Source organism: Vespula pensylvanica, chromosome 22, assembly GCF_014466175.1.
Source record: "Vespula pensylvanica isolate Volc-1 chromosome 22, ASM1446617v1, whole genome shotgun sequence".
In the NCBI taxonomy this organism is placed as follows: Eukaryota; Metazoa; Arthropoda; class Insecta; order Hymenoptera; family Vespidae; genus Vespula; species Vespula pensylvanica.
This window is the reverse complement of record NC_057706.1, coordinates 55,401-74,601: the sequence shown is the minus strand read 5'-3', so window position 1 is coordinate 74,601 and position 19,201 is coordinate 55,401. Positions and strand designations below refer to the sequence as shown.

General features: G+C 41.3%; 1 protein-coding gene and 1 long non-coding RNA gene across 38 annotated transcripts in view; one reads left to right on the top strand and one right to left on the bottom strand.

The window, feature by feature from the left end:
• The window catches only part of LOC122636525, a 206,070-nt gene that overhangs the window by 140,083 nt on the left and 46,786 nt on the right, over window positions 1-19,201 (bottom strand). The gene's annotated exons all lie outside the window — the stretch shown is intronic.
• LOC122636519 (CUGBP Elav-like family member 1) overlaps window positions 1-19,201 on the top strand; it is a 253,063-nt gene that overhangs the window by 192,229 nt on the left and 41,633 nt on the right. For all 37 annotated transcript variants that reach the window (XR_006328970.1, XR_006328969.1, XR_006328968.1 and 34 more), the window contains one exon: window positions 15,631-15,679. Coding sequence is in view for 31 of the 37 variants with exons in the window: in XM_043827804.1 (XP_043683739.1) it covers window positions 15,631-15,679 (49 nt within the window). In the remaining 6 variants the exon portion in view is untranslated. The remainder of the gene's footprint in view (window positions 1-15,630; window positions 15,680-19,201) is intronic.

Here is a 19,201-nt window from a genome sequence, read left to right as displayed (position 1 = left end):
TGGAAGTAGAGGAGACGATGCGACCGGTGATGTTATCCTCGTTCGATTCGGATCAATGCGGCGAACTCGCCGGCTAAGCCGAACGAATGTTTACGCGGACAATTATCCCAGTACCGATGATGATTCGCTCGATCGAGTATTGACCGAGTAATGAATATTAATACGGTTGATCGTTCGAATAAATTATTCAAATCGTCGCCGAGGTCGGCCGATCGATCCTTCGACCAATCATCGATGCAATCGGATCTCCGTTCTCCGTTCTTCGTCGAACGCTCGTTTCTATCGTTTCTGACCGATCCGTACAGAGTAAATACATCGACCGCGTTGTCGAAAGCACGTTTGCGGTAATCGATCGATCTTTTTCCTTCCCCAAGCCCAACGATTCGCTACTTTTGTTCTCTCGAATATCATCGTCCGAATAAAAACTTATGAAATTATTTTGAAGAAATGCAGAAGAACGGAATCGACATTTTACTTCGTATCGTTCGACGTTTCACTTTCTCGAGATCCTTCCGCGATCGCAGACCACCGATGATCGTAACGAGAACGGCAAAAGTACTTCCACGCGGTAATTACAGGTAACTTTCGCGGCAATTATGGGATGTCATTAAGAGCATTTAGCGGGGGGACTCGGAACCAACGATCTTTCTTCTTGTTTATAGCCGAACGTACGAGAATAATTATCATCGATCGCAAGAACGAGCAATCTCGAGGTAAACTCTATGCGAGGCTTTACAATGTTCCAAAAAAAAAAAAGAAGAAAAAAAAAGTGGAAAAAGATCGACGTAGAATTTTTAATCTAACTCGACTCCGTACGACGTTCACTGGCTCCCGTAAAATTTCGTAATTTTTTTTTTCTAGATTCGTATCGCAGCAGTAACAATCGTATTGCAAAGCGAAAAAACAAAAATTCACGTTTATCCGCTTAAATTTTTTTAGTTTCATTGACAAGCAGCTTTTATTCGTAATTGAACGTGAGTCGACGGTATAACCTGTCGAGTAGTACGCACGAAGAGTCATGAGGTTGCTACGTTAGACGTACGGCGGCGCCACGGACTTTAGTTTCATTCATTCATTCATAAGACTTGCACATTTCTCCTATCGAATACATTGTTTTTCGAGATAGCGTATAACAGTTGGAAAGAAGTAAGTAGATAGAAGAGAAACGATAGATATCGGCTTTCCTCGCACAGATTCCTCTTAGTTTACTTTCCGTATCCCCTCGAATTATACTTCGTAAATTGAATCGATCATGGGGGAAAGGAACAATGGGGTCTCTCGAGATTCTTCTTCCCTTCCATGTCCAACCACCGTACAGTTCGAATTATCGATACATCGAATTTCTGTCCGTAAAAAAAAAAAAAAAAAAAAAAAAAAAAAACGAAAAGAAAACTTTCCAAAGAAATTCGTAATTGAAATAATCGTATATAAATCCGCGAAGAGGAGTGCATAATTATATCGGTTGAATGCATATTCGAGAAGAGTTCGTTTGAACAACGATATTATAATCGCTAGTTGAAATATGAAAGACAAACGCTATACAATTTCACGAGTAGGTTAGTTACGTAGATACGTAAGCTTTTTGTCCCTTTTCTATCGGACTAATTACGAAGAAGCTAACGAGTACAAAGTAGCTTGGACTAAACTACTCGAGGGCGTTATTCACGAAGAGAGAGGAGGTCGCGTGCCGTGAAAGAAGATACCCAAAAACGACGTGTCGCGAAGGACTACTACTACGCGTGGTAGTTAATTAAGACGAGCTAAACGAACTACTTTGTCGTCATCGTTAGGGTTTCGATTAAGGGTGCAGTGAGTCGCGAAAGAGACTTCTCGAGACATTGCGTGGATTGCGAGCTTGAGCGAGAAAGAGAACGAGAGAGAGAGAGAGAGAGAGAGAGAGAGAGAGAGTAGAATACTCGAGCGAAAAATATATATATATATATAAAAGAGGAAAAAAGAGAGAGAGAGAGAGAAAGAGACAAAAGAAATAAATGAATCGCGGAACGACGTTTCCGCAATGAAAAGGGTTGACTGAGTATAAGTGGGTGACTGAAAGGAGCTTGGAGTCGTGCGAGGACTGGAAGAGTATAGTCGGTGGAGGAAGAGGAATACGTTGTGGAGGGGTTGAAGAGCTCGGAGTGAAGGAGGAGGAAGAAGAGGAGAAGGAGGAGTTAGGGTGGCGAAGAAGGGGCGGCTTGTGCATTCGAAGGAGTTTAGCTTTTCTCGTATCAGATTTCGTTTCCACGAGTGGCGTCGAGTCGAGAGGTTTGTGTTGGCTCGGAGAAATGAGTCGAGTGCTCTGGGGAACCCTCCCTCTCTCACACACACACGCGCGCGCGCGCGCACGCACACAGAATCTAAAACGCGAGCGTGTTTCATCCATTTCTAGTGGCATCCACCCACTATCTTCCCTCTAAGGAAGCTCCACCAACGAATTTATCCCAAGGAAAACAAGTTGCTAACAATTTTGCCAAATTTTTATATCTCAAAAGTTAGATTCGAATTCGATTCGACCATCGAAAAGCTCCACGAGCTTGTTGTACGAGAGAATTGATTCGAACCGGATCGTTTGTCCGATTAATTCCTTGATTCTTGATCGTTAATTTGACACTTCGCACTTGTATCATTCGTGTACGATTCATTTACACGCCGCAGGAATCGATCCCACGTTTCGACACTATCACACTTGGAGAGTATTACGTTAACACCTCTAACGATCAATCCGAACGAATAAAATGTATATGCTTGTGTTTGTGTCACGTATGGATATATGTATCTATAAATGCCGATCGTTTGTAGATGAAGCAACGCTAGGGTAGAGTAGAAGCCATGTAAAAAAGAGTAAGAGAGAGAGAGAGAGAGAAAGGGGAAAGCGAAAGGGGTGGCTCGGCTGGCTCGCGGCCACGAAATTGATGGAAAACCGTGGCGAATTAACAAGCTGGCATACCGTACTCGCAACAGTGCGTAATATTATTACGGTACGGCGGAACAAGAGGTATTGGAACTGAGGCGAGCGTAACTGGAAAATGAAACCGATATATGGCCGATGGCGCGTTGATATGGTCCGGGAGAGAGCGGAGAGGTGGAAAGGGACGAAGAGCATGGAGAAAGAGATGGTGGAAGAGGTCGATGCTCAAATGGGAAGTGCGCATCGCTCTGTCTCTCTCCTTCCACCCTCTCTCCTCTCTCTCTCTCTCTCTCTCTCTCTCTCTCTCTCTCCGTTTCTCTCTTGCTACAGCTCGACCAGTGGGAGACCTTAAAATATTCAGGATAATGTTCGTATCGGTTGCTCACTACACCCACGATCGATATCGATGGTATCGCCGATGAATTTCGAACTACAACACTCTCACCAGGATCCTGGATAAAATTTAATAAGCAGTTATGGTCCACATAATAATCGTACGTCATACCGCGCTCGTATATTATGCGGCATCTCGTGCACACACGAACGTACTTGCACGAGACACGATACACACGAACTCTATCTACATATATGGTCACGTTATCGTCGTGCAATAACGCAATGAATCACACTGTCACACTTCGCGACACGATGATGACAATCGATATACCTTTTGTATGCGCATCGCCACCACTCGTAAATGTGGTGGTTACCGTCTGTGCGGAGTATTCCAGCCGCAGAAGCTTATTTGCGTCCAAGCAAAACCGTTTCTCTTCTTTGCTCTTTGTTCGGTAAAAGTGCTAGCTCAACGCGCGATAAAATTGAAATTCTCGCGAGTATCCTCGTGCTTTATTTCCCGCTAACTTTATATTTTAATTACTTCGTAATTGTTCCGTGGATTTCGAGGGAGTACATTTTTTTTCTTTTCCTTTCTCTTTTTCCATACTTTTCTTTTCCTTTCTCTTTTTTCTTCTGTTTTAGGAAGAGCAAATCGAGATAAATAACAGACTTAAAGCATCGTAGAAAAAGTTCGTCATTGAAATTCGTACATAGGTCTATTTACGAGAGAAGAAAATTCTGTTTACGTTTCAGGACTATTAAAGCGTTAGTAGAGTGTTCCTCCTCGGTACCGTAATTGTCAAATATTGTCTAAAGTATGCTATACGAATAGAGTAATCTACAATGTACAGTAATTTCAAATGTTTGATATTATACGCCGTACGAAGGTTCTCTATATATTGGAAGTGCTGATACACGACTGTACACTAAATACCAAAATTGATAACGAGTTGTAATTCGTGTGCAACGTTTACTCGTCCACTCAGCAATTCGCGTGTGTGCTTTTAAGTGCGGTTTTGATGCTTCAGCGGACACGAGTGCGGAGGAATATTGTCCGTTCTACTCGAGTTGAAAATGATAGTCGAGGACAATGTTCCTATAGATACGCGTATTTCGACGTCTAATTTACTTCTGTTAGCATGTAATAGAAACATGCGATATCGTTAATGCATATAGATCGATCGTTTAATTCAGGAATAGTTTATACTTGTGTCAAACGTTCCGAATAATCCCTTTCAAAGCTTTGTACGTTTAAAAAGTTAATAAATGGTCGTACCAGATACCAGGATTAATAATATTATTTTTAAAATGGTATCGATATCGAGCAACTTGCAACCAGAACCGTACTGCAATATTTCTAGATACGCACGTCACTGAAGTTGTAAGGAGTCTGACGCGTAACTTCTATTTCCGTAGCCAAGTTAAATCCGATACATCGATATTCTATTTCCGTGCAATCTCTTTCGCGAAATATACGGATATACGTTCGTTCGAATTACTTTTACGGTAATACATAGTTACAACGCGAATTTACATTTGATGTAGGAATAATAAATGGACGAGCCGAGATCGATGTCGAAAGAAGAATCCAAGTTCTTTTGTTCGCTTAGTACGACGCGTACTCGACAGCTTTTCATTGCTAATGAGAGTTAGGTGAATGCGTAAGACAATAATCGTAAGGGGAAAAGGTTCCGCTTCGTTAATTTTATTCGTACGATCCTCGTTACTCTTAACCCGTTTTCCCATTAAAAGAAACAAAACGTAAAACGTAGTGATACGACCTGAGGGAAGCTAACTTTGTTTCCGTATGAAGGGTATTTCACGAAACGACCTATTTTATATGGCCTGCCGTAGGAGGCACGACATCGAAAAGACAGAACCTTTAAAGGGAATCCAGAATGATCCCGTATGCTTTATCATACGATCTATAGAATACGGTTTATGAGATTAAGAGAAAATAGAAATCAAAGGAGAAAGTAAAAAGAAAAGAAAGAAGAAAGATAACGAAAAAAGAAAAAAGTATGGGGGCGGAGGGGGGAAATTGAAAAAACGTTTTATACGCTATTAAATCTTGTAAACACTCTTCGACCGTCAAAGAGATTTCTAATCCGCGTTTAACGAAGAACAGATTTTATTTGACGAGCTATTTGTAAACGCGCGAATCATCGATCCTCACTTTTCACGCTCGTTCTAATTCAATCAACCGTCCTCGTTCGTCGTAAACCGAAGATTTACATACGATCTTTTTAGCTTGTTAACTCTATCTCGCACAACTATTTTCTGCGAGGAACGACCGGCTCTGCCGTCGTTCGCGTCGGGTGTACCCGTAAGGCCATTCGAAAAGACGGGACGGATCACGTTAAAGATCCGAAAATAAATCACGTCTCTTCGTCAAGCATCGACCTTTGTGAATCACTCTGCTCTTCTTCTCCTCCTCCTCCTCCCTTTCCCTCTCTGTTCCCTTTTTCTTCTTCGTTCCTATTCCTCCCACTTTTAGTCGTTTGTTCGTAATGGTTCAAGAAAGACAAGGTGGACACGGGACGTTTGACCCACATTCACGTTCTTAAATAACATCTAAGTGACTTTAAAGCCCCTGCTAAATCATCGCTCGACAATGGATTAACAAATAATCGTAATATACTTTTACCCGAGTCGCGACCAAATCTTTTCTATCTTCCGCTAAGAGAATCATTACTTGCGCGTAATCGATTTGAAAAATTATAAGGACCTTAGGCTCGAGATTGTTTAATCGCTAAAAACTTCTCGACGATTTATCTCGCAAGAAAAGTTTATTAAACGCGAAGACGTACACTTTCCAAGTTCGGTCGAATCGTGTAGCTAATAACTACAAAGAAAGAAAGAGAAAAAAGAAGAAAAGAAGTGGTAAGGAAAAAGAGTGGTAGGGGAAACGAAAGAAGAATTCGATTTGCGGCTCTCGGCAGCAACGGCAACGGCAACGGCAACGGCAACGGCAGCGGCGGCGGCTCGATTATCGCGGACGTTGGCCGCGTTCATGGCCGCGAGCGAAATTGCGTTCCATTCCTCACTAACTTTTTCAATTTGTCGTGAGTCGGGCAACTAATTACCGGCCGAAACGACTTTTGCCTCGGCGACGGGGGAGCAGCAGCTATGTCAGCTTTTCGAGAGAGAAAGAGAGAGAGAGAGAGAGAGAGAAAGAGAAAGAGAGAAAGAGAGAGCTTTCAAACGATTCGGAACATCTGTTGGTTACATACGTTTATCGTGCCACAACTGACCTCGTCCTATGCGCGATAAACAAATCCTTTTGTATTTACAAATAAACAAAAACGCCCCCATGCGGTAGAGCGGAGATTTTTGAGAATAAAATGTATAGAAATGCAAAAAAAAAAAGAGAATCGATTGAAATGTATTACGAATCGAAGAATGCTACGTTTTTCTTTCCTGTTTTTTTCTTTATTTTTATTTTTTATTTTTTTTTTTTTAATTAGATACGCGTCGGATCAAAATTGGGATGAATTAATTACCATGTTTCAAGTTTATCTCGAGCGTGTCCGTTCGTACGTCAAAATAAAAAAATAATAAAACGGATTCTATTTTCTATTACATTTTTCAATAACTACAGAGAGACGAGTGTTTACCTAGTGTTTCTCGAAAATAGATCCCTGATAGACGATATATATCGATATATGTTTTTCGGATCATCGTACGAAAGATAAAGAGATAATGATACCCAGCGACGTATCGAGACAAATCTCCTCCGGGTACCTCCTGTTCCGATCACTGCCAGAGACAGCACCAGCATCATCCTCGATACGACACGTCGCGTTTATCGGTCCCACGTTTCTAGCTCGGAGCTCGAAAGCACTCTTCGAGAATGTCCCTCTCCAATGGTTGGAATGTTTCGTATTTCTTTTTTAAAATTTTTTATTTTAGAGAAAATTAATAACGAACGAATGTACGTACGACGACTCGATCAGAGATGGAGAAACGTAGTACAGAAAAAGAAAAAAGAGAGAAGGAGAGAAACAAAAAATTATTATTTCGTCATCAAATGAAATTCTCCTCTTTTATTTTGATAAAACTTACTTTTGTTTCTTTCGATTCAAACAATTTCCAGCATAGTTGGCGATGCTCGTTATATTTAGACCGACATAATGGAGCAATAATGAGCACTCGAAACTACTGGAAAACGAATTTACTCGCGTCAAAATTATTTACGCGCCATTTTCCTACCTTTAATTTCATAATCGACGTTCGTTGGTACAAACAACGAAGCGATGCCATTGTCAATCGATTTTCGAAACAATTTCGATAAAGCGTATCGTATCTGCTCGGTCTATCCGAGTGTTGGGGAAAGTATTCGAAAAATTCTCATTAAATCTGTCCATTTTTGCGTACATCATTTAATAGTTTACGATACAGCAAATCTATTAAAACGTTACAAGTTCGAACTTATTTTACATAGTTCATGATAGTTAACTCGATAATCCTGGACGAGCTCAGGCTGTTTCAGGATTACTGAATATTTTATAGGGTACTCCGAAAATGTAATATAAAGTTGGGATGATATAATGGAGGTAAGAAAAGGAAACGTAAAGAGCAGAGAGACGACAAAAAAGAAAAAAAAAGAAAGAATAAAGGAAAATATAATGCTCTACTTTGCGTCTTCTTATATAATTTCATTTCAGACTCAATTCCATTTTGCAAGGATGCATTATCTTAACAACATTTACCGTTAATAGACTTATTACTGTCGCGAAAGAACTTTTAATTAACGTCAGTAAAAAAAAATATATATATATATATATATATATATATATATATACAAACGTACGCCGAACAAACTTCGCAAATACAGCAGTTATCGCGAAACAAAAGGCCCGTCTTTAGGAAAAGGACGTGAACTCTCAAAGAGCATTCCTTTATATCTTATCTACCGTACAATTCCAAGGGAAACAGCTGATAACGTTTCATGTTCACGATGTACCATAGCGTCCTCGATTTTCCACGTGTTTCCTGCATCCGTTCAATCCTATTCCGTTGCACCGAGTCTGAAAGCTTTCGGTACTCGCAATTATCTTGCTCTCGCTTTCTCAAAGCGAGCTTCCGATGGTTACTTCCAAGATTTTCGAAGAGAAGAAATAATGGATGGGTATAACGAAAAGGAGAACAGAGGAGAACGTTGAAAAGTTGTTTTTATCGCGTTCTCATCAAATTATGAGAAAGCAAGATTCGAGCGTAGGGACGTTTATTCCATTCTTCAAGACTTTAAACAGAGACTTCGAAGAGATAAGGAGAGATAAAGAAAAAATCGAAGAGGGAACGAAAAAGAGATAACGAAGGTGAGAACGAACAGCCATGGAAGTACGGAGAAAGGTCGCTCGGGGGATGATGACCTGACCGTTCGCGACGATCTTTCGAGAGAAAGAGACGACGGAGGGCGTGTTGCCAAGTGCAGTTTCGTAAGCTGCATTCTTCAAATCGAATTCCATTTCCCTGACAAATGTGCCACGCCGACTAAACCAGCCCGGCTTCTCTTTCTCGGATGGTAGACGAACGGAATGATAAAGCCAATTCGAGCTGTTTGCGCCAAAACGATTGCGAGCTTATCGAGAGAGGGTTTGTACGTGTGTGTTTGTGTACGTGTGAGAGAAAGAGAAAGAGAGAGAGAGAGAGAGAGAGAGAGAGAGAGAGAGAGAGAGAGAGAGAGAGAGAGAGAGAGAGAGAAAGACTATAAGGTTTTTCACGAGACGAGCAAAAAGCAACCGATTTTTGCTTCATCGTTCCTTTACCAAGTTTCCATCGAAAGAAAGTTTTTCGGATCAAGCGGAAATAAGAAAGAGAGGATACGTTTGCGACGTTGAGAACGTCGCAAGTGTCTTTTTTGCCAACTTTCCTTTACCGGAGGCTACGTATCGCGAGCTCCTTCTTTTCTCGACTATCCTCAAATTAGCTTCTCCATAAAAGTTTATTTCGCGACAATCCTTGCGCTAACATGCACCGCGTACCTTAGAATCTTTTCGCGGTTACTTCGTTAGAATACTTTCCTTCCTTTCCACGCTTTCCTGTTTACTCGCTAATTAAATATTTCTTTCTTCCTTTTTCGTTCGCGTGAAATTACGAAGAGAGTCTGGCGGTACCAAGTTTATATCGAATTATTATTTCATAAGTAAATGTCAAATAATGAAATTAAAATGATCGTAAGATATTGATTTTTAATTCGATGTAGATCATCGAAAGTAACGTGAGCGATCCGTGAAAAGTCGCATCTCGAGAGACGATAAGCAGAAACGATTTCCAACGGCGTTCCTTTCGGTTCACGGTCGTTTCTTTCGCGGACGAGTTCACGTCAAGTTCATTTTCCTAGCGACGAAAAGGGATGTTCGATTGTACAAGCCGCGAGCGAATTCGTCGGAAGTAAACAGACGTCAGTCACGCATAAATGATAGCACGTTGCTCACGACATGCATTCGCTCAAATGAGCGCGCACGCGTATCAATCACCGTGGAGTTTACCAGCCGCGTCGGCTTGCCAAGTAATTTAATCACTTTTAGTGCCCCATTGGTATTCCGGAAAATCTGGCCAATAGACTCGGAACGCATCCGATTGCCATTCCAGGATCGAAGAACGATAAATTAACCTACTTCTCGTTCTACCATTTTTCTCTTAGCAGTCGACTCGATTCTCATAAACGCGCAAGTAGAAAGACCAAACCCCGTCTACGATCTCGAATCTGAAAATGATCACAATTTCGTAAACTGCCTCGTCAGTTTGTTTACTTCATTTTCTTATATTTACTTTGCTTTTATCGTATATCTATGTTGCGAATACGAATTTGTAGAATTCTCCCGAGAGAAGCATTTACGTTCGAAGGAAACTCGCGCACGTCGTGCGTGAACGGGAAGAGTAGAACGGAAGCTGCGAAGGGTAGAAAAGGGACGCGAAGGGAAGAAAGAGCGACGTTAGGGGGCATTGAAGTACTCGGAAATGAAGACGAGGATCGTACGTATCGCGAATAAAGTCAAGGAGTCTCGGTAAACTCACGGTTACGTCGATGCCTGAAAAGATTCCCTTTCGATGTGGTAGATAGCGCGCGGAAATTGAATAACGTCGTCGTCGTCGTCGTCGTCGTCGTCGTCGGCACTTATGAAATCACCGTTCGTTCGCTGTACTTGCCGATTATGATAACGACGACGACGACGACACGACGACGAAGACGATGGATGAATATTCGGAGTCGATAAAACTTTTAACATGACCGACGTATTTCTCCAGTTACACGTTAAGCAATTTCCACAAGGAAAACTGGAGACGAGCTCGAGTAGCGGGGAGAGGAAAGAAGTGGAAAAAAAAAGAAAAGGAGTATTCGATCGTACGTTACGTTCTTATTTAACAAAACGGAGACAGCAGGTGTTTTTACCCGAATACGCGCGTAGTAGGTAAGGGTAGATTTCTCCAAAATTGTCAGACGGTGACGATCGCGTATTTCATTTATTTTTCTCCCCTACCCCCTTTATTGAGAACATTGATTCCGACGTGTCGAGTCGTTCACCCTGGCCGCATATCGAGGACGCAGATGCACGTGACGCCCGCATTTTTTTCTCGAGGCAGCCAACATCACCGGCACTACCACTGGCATCGCCTCACCGCCATCACCATCCCCACCAATACTGCCGTCGAATCCGCGCAGATTTTTCACGATTCTCCTCGGCCTCCGAAAACGCGTCGTCCTCTGTCTCTCTTCCTTTCCCCCGCCTCTTTTTCATTCCGTCGACGCTGCCCGACACGGTGGGTACGTGAAACGAATTTATAACCGGCGATACGGGCGACGTGACGAAGCCCTTGAGCCGAATTCGTCGATTTTAATACTCGCTCGTAGCTACAGTAACCCTCCGAACCTTTTATCCTATACCTACCAACGTTCACTCCCTCGAACAGGCTCTCATCCCCACGACGACGACGACGACGACGACGACGACGACGACGACGACGATGACGGCGACGACGACGACCACGCGACGACCCTCGAATGTCGATTCGCTCGGTCGGAACCGCATTCCTCGCGATACGCGCCCTCCAACGCGCTAACTTTCGCTCCCTTTCTCCCTCCTTCTACTATCTCTCTTTGCCTCCATCAAGTTTCCGTCGTATTGCCAAGAGAAAGAAATTTCCGATAACGCCAGCGGTATAACTTTTAAATCCGTCGGACCGTCGCCAAAAAAAGATTCTCTCCCTCCGGACGCACCTCCGGACGAGATCTACCCTGGTTTTGCACGAACGTCATAAAACTTCTCGAATGGGTACCGATCTGCGGATAAGTTGCGAGAATTAAAAGTCGTAAAGTCAAATTCGGTGGACGAACGAAGTGGCAATACTCGGTGGTTTTACGGTGCCGGTCAAAATGCAAGGAAACTCGAACTTTGCCGTTTTAATTCTTTCGCGGGTTTATGCGGACGACGCGTACGAGAGAAAGAAATAAAAGAAAACGTGCGAAACGTTGTTTCGCGTCCATCGTGAATAATTGAGATCAAATCCGTCGGTCGTAATCCGCAAACTTTTATATTTTCGTAATTTTAACGAAAGGACAAAACGGGGGAAAGCGACTCGAATTAGCCGGAGCTGCACGCTCGAAAAAGAAAGCAAGGACGCGAGGATATAAGAGACAGCGTTGCAACTTTAAATCCCCTAGTAAGGCCCTGGCACCTTCCGCGAAGATTATAAAAATTATCTCGCTTTTAGCGCTTTCTCTCCGCCCTTCCTTCTCTCGTAATACGTAAACAACGAAGTTGAGATTAAAAGTCACGAAGTCGTAGTCAGCATTCTCTCGTGACAGTGAGAGAGAGAGAGAGAGAGAGAAAAGAGGAAGAGAAAAGGAAAACCAGCGCTGCTTTTGCTGCAACATCGCTAAGTAGGATAAGGGAGTTTCGGCATAGCTTGAAAATGAGCGAAGAAGGAGAATACTTAAGCAAGCCGGTGTAACTTTAAAAGGACTTCTCCGAGGCGCAGTTCTCGGTGTTCAATGACGAATGGGTGAAAGGATAAAAATGATGGAAGTCGCCCGACCGTAGATTATCACGGACTCTCTCCTTATTATTACATTTATCTAGGACGAATCGTGAAAATACCGGAATAAACGGGTAACGCAAATTATCGTCGTTCTATTCGCGTTAAACGATATATCCTTTGCCGTTGAAAGAACTCGTTATGTACTCGCGGATGTGGAAAATTGTGCCGTTGCGAAGCGACTTTGTCGTTCTTCTTTCGTTAAAGGAAGTCATTGTTCCGTTATAATTAACAGAATATTACGTTTGACGTATTTACGACGTTATAAATTATAATTTGTATCGACTCGAATATTTCTGTCGAGTATCGCGCGTACGCGAAACAATACGAATAAGTACGGATGAAACGTATCGTGCGAGTCGTCGTCGCGATCTAACTACATTACCAAATCGTTCATAACGCAAAGATTCGTACAATGGGGATATTATTAAAGTCAATTTTCGAGTCAACGAGCATGGATATGAATGAGCATTTAGCATAGATATGAATTTCACCCTGACTCGTACCACGATACGAGGAATTTCTTCTCGACCGAAGGATCGAATACGCCTTCGCAAATAGAATATCTTCGATATTCGACCAAAATAATATCGTACGTAGGCGTTGGAGGAAAATATTTCGAACCGATGTTTTTTACAACATTTTCTCATTTTTTTTGCACACACGAAAAGACGAAAAAAAAACCATAGAAGGAAATTTCCATAGAGTCTACTTTTTCTTATCCGTCGAGCCGTGTAACGATGATTAGTACGAGTACCCGTTTAGTACGTAGCTTTGGCAAATTCCTCTGCGAAAAAAAAAAGAAAAGAGAAAAAAGAAAAAAGAGAAAAGAAAAAAGGAAACAAAAAAATAAAACAGCGAAATACCAGAGCAGAGTGAAAGTTTAAATAACGACGTGAGATCATTAAACGCGCGACGGCCCGTTGACTCTGTGATTAATTTGCTCTCTGATATTAGGGCGACTCGTCTTCGATGAAGGACTGCACCGGTGATTTAATGGACGGTTCCGACGTTCCCTGGTAGGCAACTTTCCAAGCAACCTGCGAACTATTTACGAGCCAGCGAAAAGTTCTTGATCTATCTGACTGTTTAATTTACGTTTACCAGACTCGTTGAAAATACGATTTCGTATCGGTGCGAGACTTCGATCCAATATCTTTTACAATAATCGCTTGTTTAACTGGTAATCGCAACAAACGGCCACTATGCTCATTCGAAATTCCTCCGAAAATACGAAGCTTTTGACGATATTAAAGTACGAAACTATTTTAGCTATGAACGAATTTAATGGCATTTGGCGAGCATCACTTTCGGCCTATCGCGTCTAGCCATCTCACGTTGTTGTTTATGGATCGTTAGCCCTTGTAACCGATCTTTCGATCTATGCTGGCATTCCGATAATCGAGCCTCCAGGATATATGGATTCGACCGAAGCTAGACTATAGCCGATATCGAATTCGAATCTTAGCGGTGATTCCTCTCGGTCGAGACGGCACCGAGATAGAGAGAACGAGCCACGATCGCGCGAATAACCCAGTTTCGAGAATGAATGGCAAATGGAAGGACGGACGAGAAAGGACTACGATTCCTAGTTGCTCTCAGATCCTCGATAGACGTTGCTAACGAGTAACGAAATCATTAAGGTCGTACGCTCGATCGTGTCGAGAATATTCCTTTATCCTCTTTTTCCTTCCCCGCGAATTTTTCACTTAATTGTCCTTCCGACGAATGGAACAAAAAAAAAATGGAAGAAAAAACAGAACGAAATAAAGAAAATCGATGAATTTCTCTCAATTATCTCCGTGCAAAAAAATTCTTATTCCGTGAATTATTCAAAGGTAGACAGGACGTATATTCGCCGTGTGCGAACTTAATCTATTTGTTTCTTCGGCAATCTCAAGTTCCCAATCGCTATGCAAAGCTTCTCGAAACGTTATTAAACATGACAGGACATGGATCGTTATTGTCACAAACTATCGCGCGTGAAGTGTACTCGCGAGATACTGATAGCGGTAGAAAGAACGTCGTCGTAAAGCCGCTTTCTCCGAAGGAAAATGGCAAATGGTCCGACGTTTTCCATTACTATAGTTCAACGGGAAGATTGTCGTGACGTTTTTGCATAGCAACCCTTTATTTCTTAAGACGTTCGAATTATTCCGTTCGAAGAGGTTTTCCCAAGGGGAACGATGGCAGGAAAACACGATTTAGTTCGTCCACGTGCTCAATTGTTCCTAATTTAATTGCTTCCCTCGTTAAATTTCGTCTCCTTCGCCCGACGTTCCGCGAGGACGAAGAACGCTCGGGACGTTCGAGAGATTCTTGTCAACTCGACCTGTCGCACGTAATGATCTTATGGAACGAAGTATAATAATGTCATTATGGAATCAGAGAGAGGGAGAGAGGGAGGGAGAGAGAGAGAGAGAGAGAGAGCGAAGAGTCTCGGTCTAAATCTGCAATCGTGCTAATTCACGATGCACGTGCGATCATAGAAACGAAAATTAATGCAATATCATCGTAGATACTAACGAGGACATACACAAATATAGCAAAGTATTAACGAACTATCAATTTGATCTAAAAATTAGATTCAATTATAAAGTCTCTACGTTCAGTTTAATTAAGTATCGAGCATAAAGAAAAAGTTCCGGCTTTTTAAGAAAGAAACTCATCGAGTAACGACGACGAGATTGTTATTACGTACTCATATTAATCATACAGACGTTTGCATTCTAAGCTAATCGATCTTTACACGCAGGATGACGTGTCAAAGAGGTATGACGCGATCCGAGATCACGTTGCTAGGGATAATAACGAAATGGCCTTCGAGCAGATGTCATTATAATCGTCGTTTCAAGAATATACGCTTTCCTGTCTTGTCCTTTTGCGAAACAAGTATTTCCAAGATCGAAGGAAGTAAGATTATTAAAATGATAATGGAAAGATACAGAAAACTAATTCGTTCGAGTGTTTCCGAATTATATTATAACTTTTTAATAACATGACCGATCCTTCGATCAAAAGGAATCCTTTTGCTACGTCGTAATCATATTATACCGGGAAGCTTTCTTATCGAAGAGATTTGCTTCTTTTGTAAACGTTGCTTATGGAAGGACGCCGATGTATTTCGATAAGTATCAAATCGAATTCTCGATACGTTCGATTCCCATATCACTGATTATATAGGTATATATACGTTTATATATATATATATATATATATATATATATGCATACGTATTTGTATATATTCAAATGCAATTTCGGGCTTGTTCGTAGATGTGTAATGCATTATTACAAAATCTAGAGAAACAAGAGTTCGATAAAACATTTTTCTTTTCTTTTCAGATGCGGCATCCGATCCAAATGAAACCGGCAGATAGCGAGAATAGAAACGGTAAGAAGATACTTTTTTTCCTTCGAGGACTATTTTATCGTCAATGGGAATGGGAATTGGGTTTGGTCTAAAAGATCGAAAAAGTTTCGTTGCTATAACTTTCATTTGACTTACGTGACTTTTAATATCGTCAACTCGATTTTATTCGATACGATAACGGCGGAGATCGTAAAGAGATAAACGCGATATTATTCCGTTTGAAATTCGTCGTATTTTATTCCTTGATATCCCAACACGGTTATCTTCTAATATCCGTTACCTACTGTCTACGTCAAAAGCACCGTCCGGGCTTTGGTAATAAAATTAATAATAAAATTCGACAAAGGTAATATATACACCGTTAGTTGAAACCACTAAGACGACATAGTTTCTACGATCTTGTCGAAGAAGATCGTAGAGGAGAAGTTGTAACTCTCTTCGCTACACCGAGAATATAGTTCAAAGCGTACTCATTAAGAGTTAATTAATTGGCTAAATCGAGGGCTTGCCGAGATGGCATATAGTCAAATAAGATACAATATAGTTGTGAAACGTTGATTGACGAAATTAATGACAGAATATACGGGGGATGTTAAATGCAAAAAAGGGAAGAGAAAAAGAAGAAGAAAGAAAAGATGAGAACGTACGCACGTTGGTAGCAAAAGAGGACGAAAGAGAGAAAGGAATAAAGAAAAAAGAAAAAAGGCAAAGCAGAGTTTACCTGCTCGAAATAGGTAATATTATAAAATTTTCAAAGGTCATTGTTACGCAGACGGAAGAAGGAAAGTAATCTTCCACGTATCCTTACTTATTTCTTTATTCATGTGTATTCGAGGTTTCGATGTGTAAACCTAGGAGAGAGAGAGAGAAAGAGGGGGGGGGGGAGAGAAAGACACAAAGAAAAGACACAGAGAGGGAGTAAACGGAGGGAGAGAGGCTGGATAGGCTTATAAAATCCGTGCGTCAGAGTCAGTGCGAAAAACGAATGCTAATGAAATATTAACGACACCCGTCACGTGCTGCGACGGCAACCGGCTGGATCGCTGGTGGTAGCGTTTTTTGTTCGATGTGTTTCCTTTTTTCTCCCCTCCTATCTCTCTCTCTCTCTCTCCCCCTCGTGTCCCCTCTTTTCTCTCTCATCTTTCTTTTTTTCTTTTCGCATACGGATCGTAGAACTACAATAGCGTTACAAGTGGCATGTAGTAGAGGAAGAGTTCCGGTACGCACGTGTTACATATGATATATGCGCGTAGATATATATGTATACGCGTACTTTTAATACGTAAATGTATATGCGCGACACACACACGCACAGGCACAAATGATGTATGCACCAAACTAGTCTTCGGATATCAAACTAAGAGCGACTAACGAGCGAAAATAGGAAAAGAAGAGAAGAGTATGGTTTAAGCGCCATCGAGAAAACGTGCCTCGAAAGATCCCTCGTTGTACGGCGCGTGCCAAGTATGCGATAAGTGAGAATTATGCACGAACGAGTGGATGGGTATTAAGTGCCATTTGTTTTACGCGCTTATCGTAGAAAGAGACCGATGCTCGTAGAATCGTTTGAATATTTAACCACGAAGAATAGATGCGAACAAGACTCGTGAAAGTTGGATAGTTTATACCTTCGCGTTTTTCATAATGTCGAAGATCGAAATTGAAAATCTTCTACGAAAATGTAGTTTTAAGTGAATATTCTTGGGAAAAAAAAGGAAGGAAAAAGATAATATGTTTCACAGATTAAAAAAAAGAGAGAGAGGAAAAAGAGAAGCACAGGTATAATCAGGGTATTATACCTGGTGGTTTTGTTTGAAAATAGAAAGTGTCGCCAGGTAAGCTTAAGGGTCACCTAGGATTATATTTTATATAAACAACACACAGAGATAGTGTTTCCGCATCTAATCCTCTCCTCGTTAGATCGAAAACAACCACAGGAGAGACAACGTAAAAGGTAAATCTTCATTACGTAAAGAAATATGAAAGAACCTAGGAGAGAGTTTATTTTCTTTAAAGACCGAGCGTTGATGCACATTTCGTTAGGACGATTTTAGAAGCGTCTTCGAAGGAAGACGCGTCGATCAAGAGAGAGGGGGGGGGTGGAGAGGGGGAGAGAAAGAAAGAAAGAAAGAGAGCTCTCGTCCGAAGAACGTTGGATGCGTCGTGCCCGATGAAAAGACACGAGGTCGAAGAGAGCGAAAGCTTTATTTATACCCGTGACATTCTGTTTATTTTGGCTGACGAAGCCAACTCACGCTTTATCACCGACTAAGTAACGAACGTGTCGCTTTCGAGCTTTCTTTTGTTCACTCACTCTCGTTTCCTGTTCAGACAGCTTTGCTTAGCTTCATCGAATCTATCGCTGATCTTTTTTCCCCATTCGGAAAAGAAATTAAACGCGTTCGAGATAGTATTATTGCGAGACTCGTCGAGAAACTCATGAGCACGATATCTTTTTCAACGATTACCTACGAGAATTAAGATAATAAACGCTCGACGCGAATAAATAAACGAAAAACTAGCCAAGAGTCTGACCAAAAGTGTGACGAGCATCGTAACGATCGAGCAGCCTCCTCCGATATCCAATCGACGCCTCTCGCATTAACTGCCAAGACGTGTCATTAATATTTCATAATGTTTATTTGTTTATTCGATGCGCGATTTTACACGAGCCAACGATAGCTCCTCCATGGTCTTTCTTCGTGGTTTCGATTATATCGAATAATAAAATCGATAGGACGCGAAAACATTCGGTTACTTACTCGCTCGCTCACTTATTTACTTAGTTATTATTCTCTCCTAGAATGGGAGACACCGCAGTTCTACAAATTGCATCTCGTGATTTCTAGTTGTGAAGTAATCGACGTTACATCATTCTCACGCTATATTCTACGACGAAATTATCGCTCTCGTAACTCGCGCCAAGTCATCGAGATTGTCCAAGATCAAATGTTTTTTTTTTTTTTTTTTCTTTTCTTTTATTTTATTTTCTTGTTTGTTCTTCCTTTTGCTTAAGAAACGATCGCGCGTTGTATCTCGTTGATGATCTCGATCGAAACGGCATCTTCGCGATCCTTCGTTCTCGTTAATTTCAACGTTGTTTCATTTTTATTCGATAAAGAGATACAATACGGACGTAATTGATATCGAAAAAAAGTCATAAAATATTACGGGCAACGCGAAGACGAATTTCTTTCGTAGTGTCGTATCAAAGGCGATAATATTTATCTTATCTATAAGAATTCGGTGACCTACGATCGATAATACGTATCGCATACCTCGATCGTACGCGATCGCACATCTACGTACGATAACATCGTTTAAACACGTACGAGAACTTTTGTAAAATTATATTTCGTTGGACTAATTGTATAAAAGTTGAACTCGTTGCTTCATAAGTTATCTCATATATATTTCATAATAAAACATGTATACCAAACGGTAGTTTTCAGATTGCGTTTCTCAAGGAAATACGATACTAAAGTTATCATAACAAAATTCGAACGTTGTAATTATAGATCTCTTCGAAAGGTCGGTAACGCG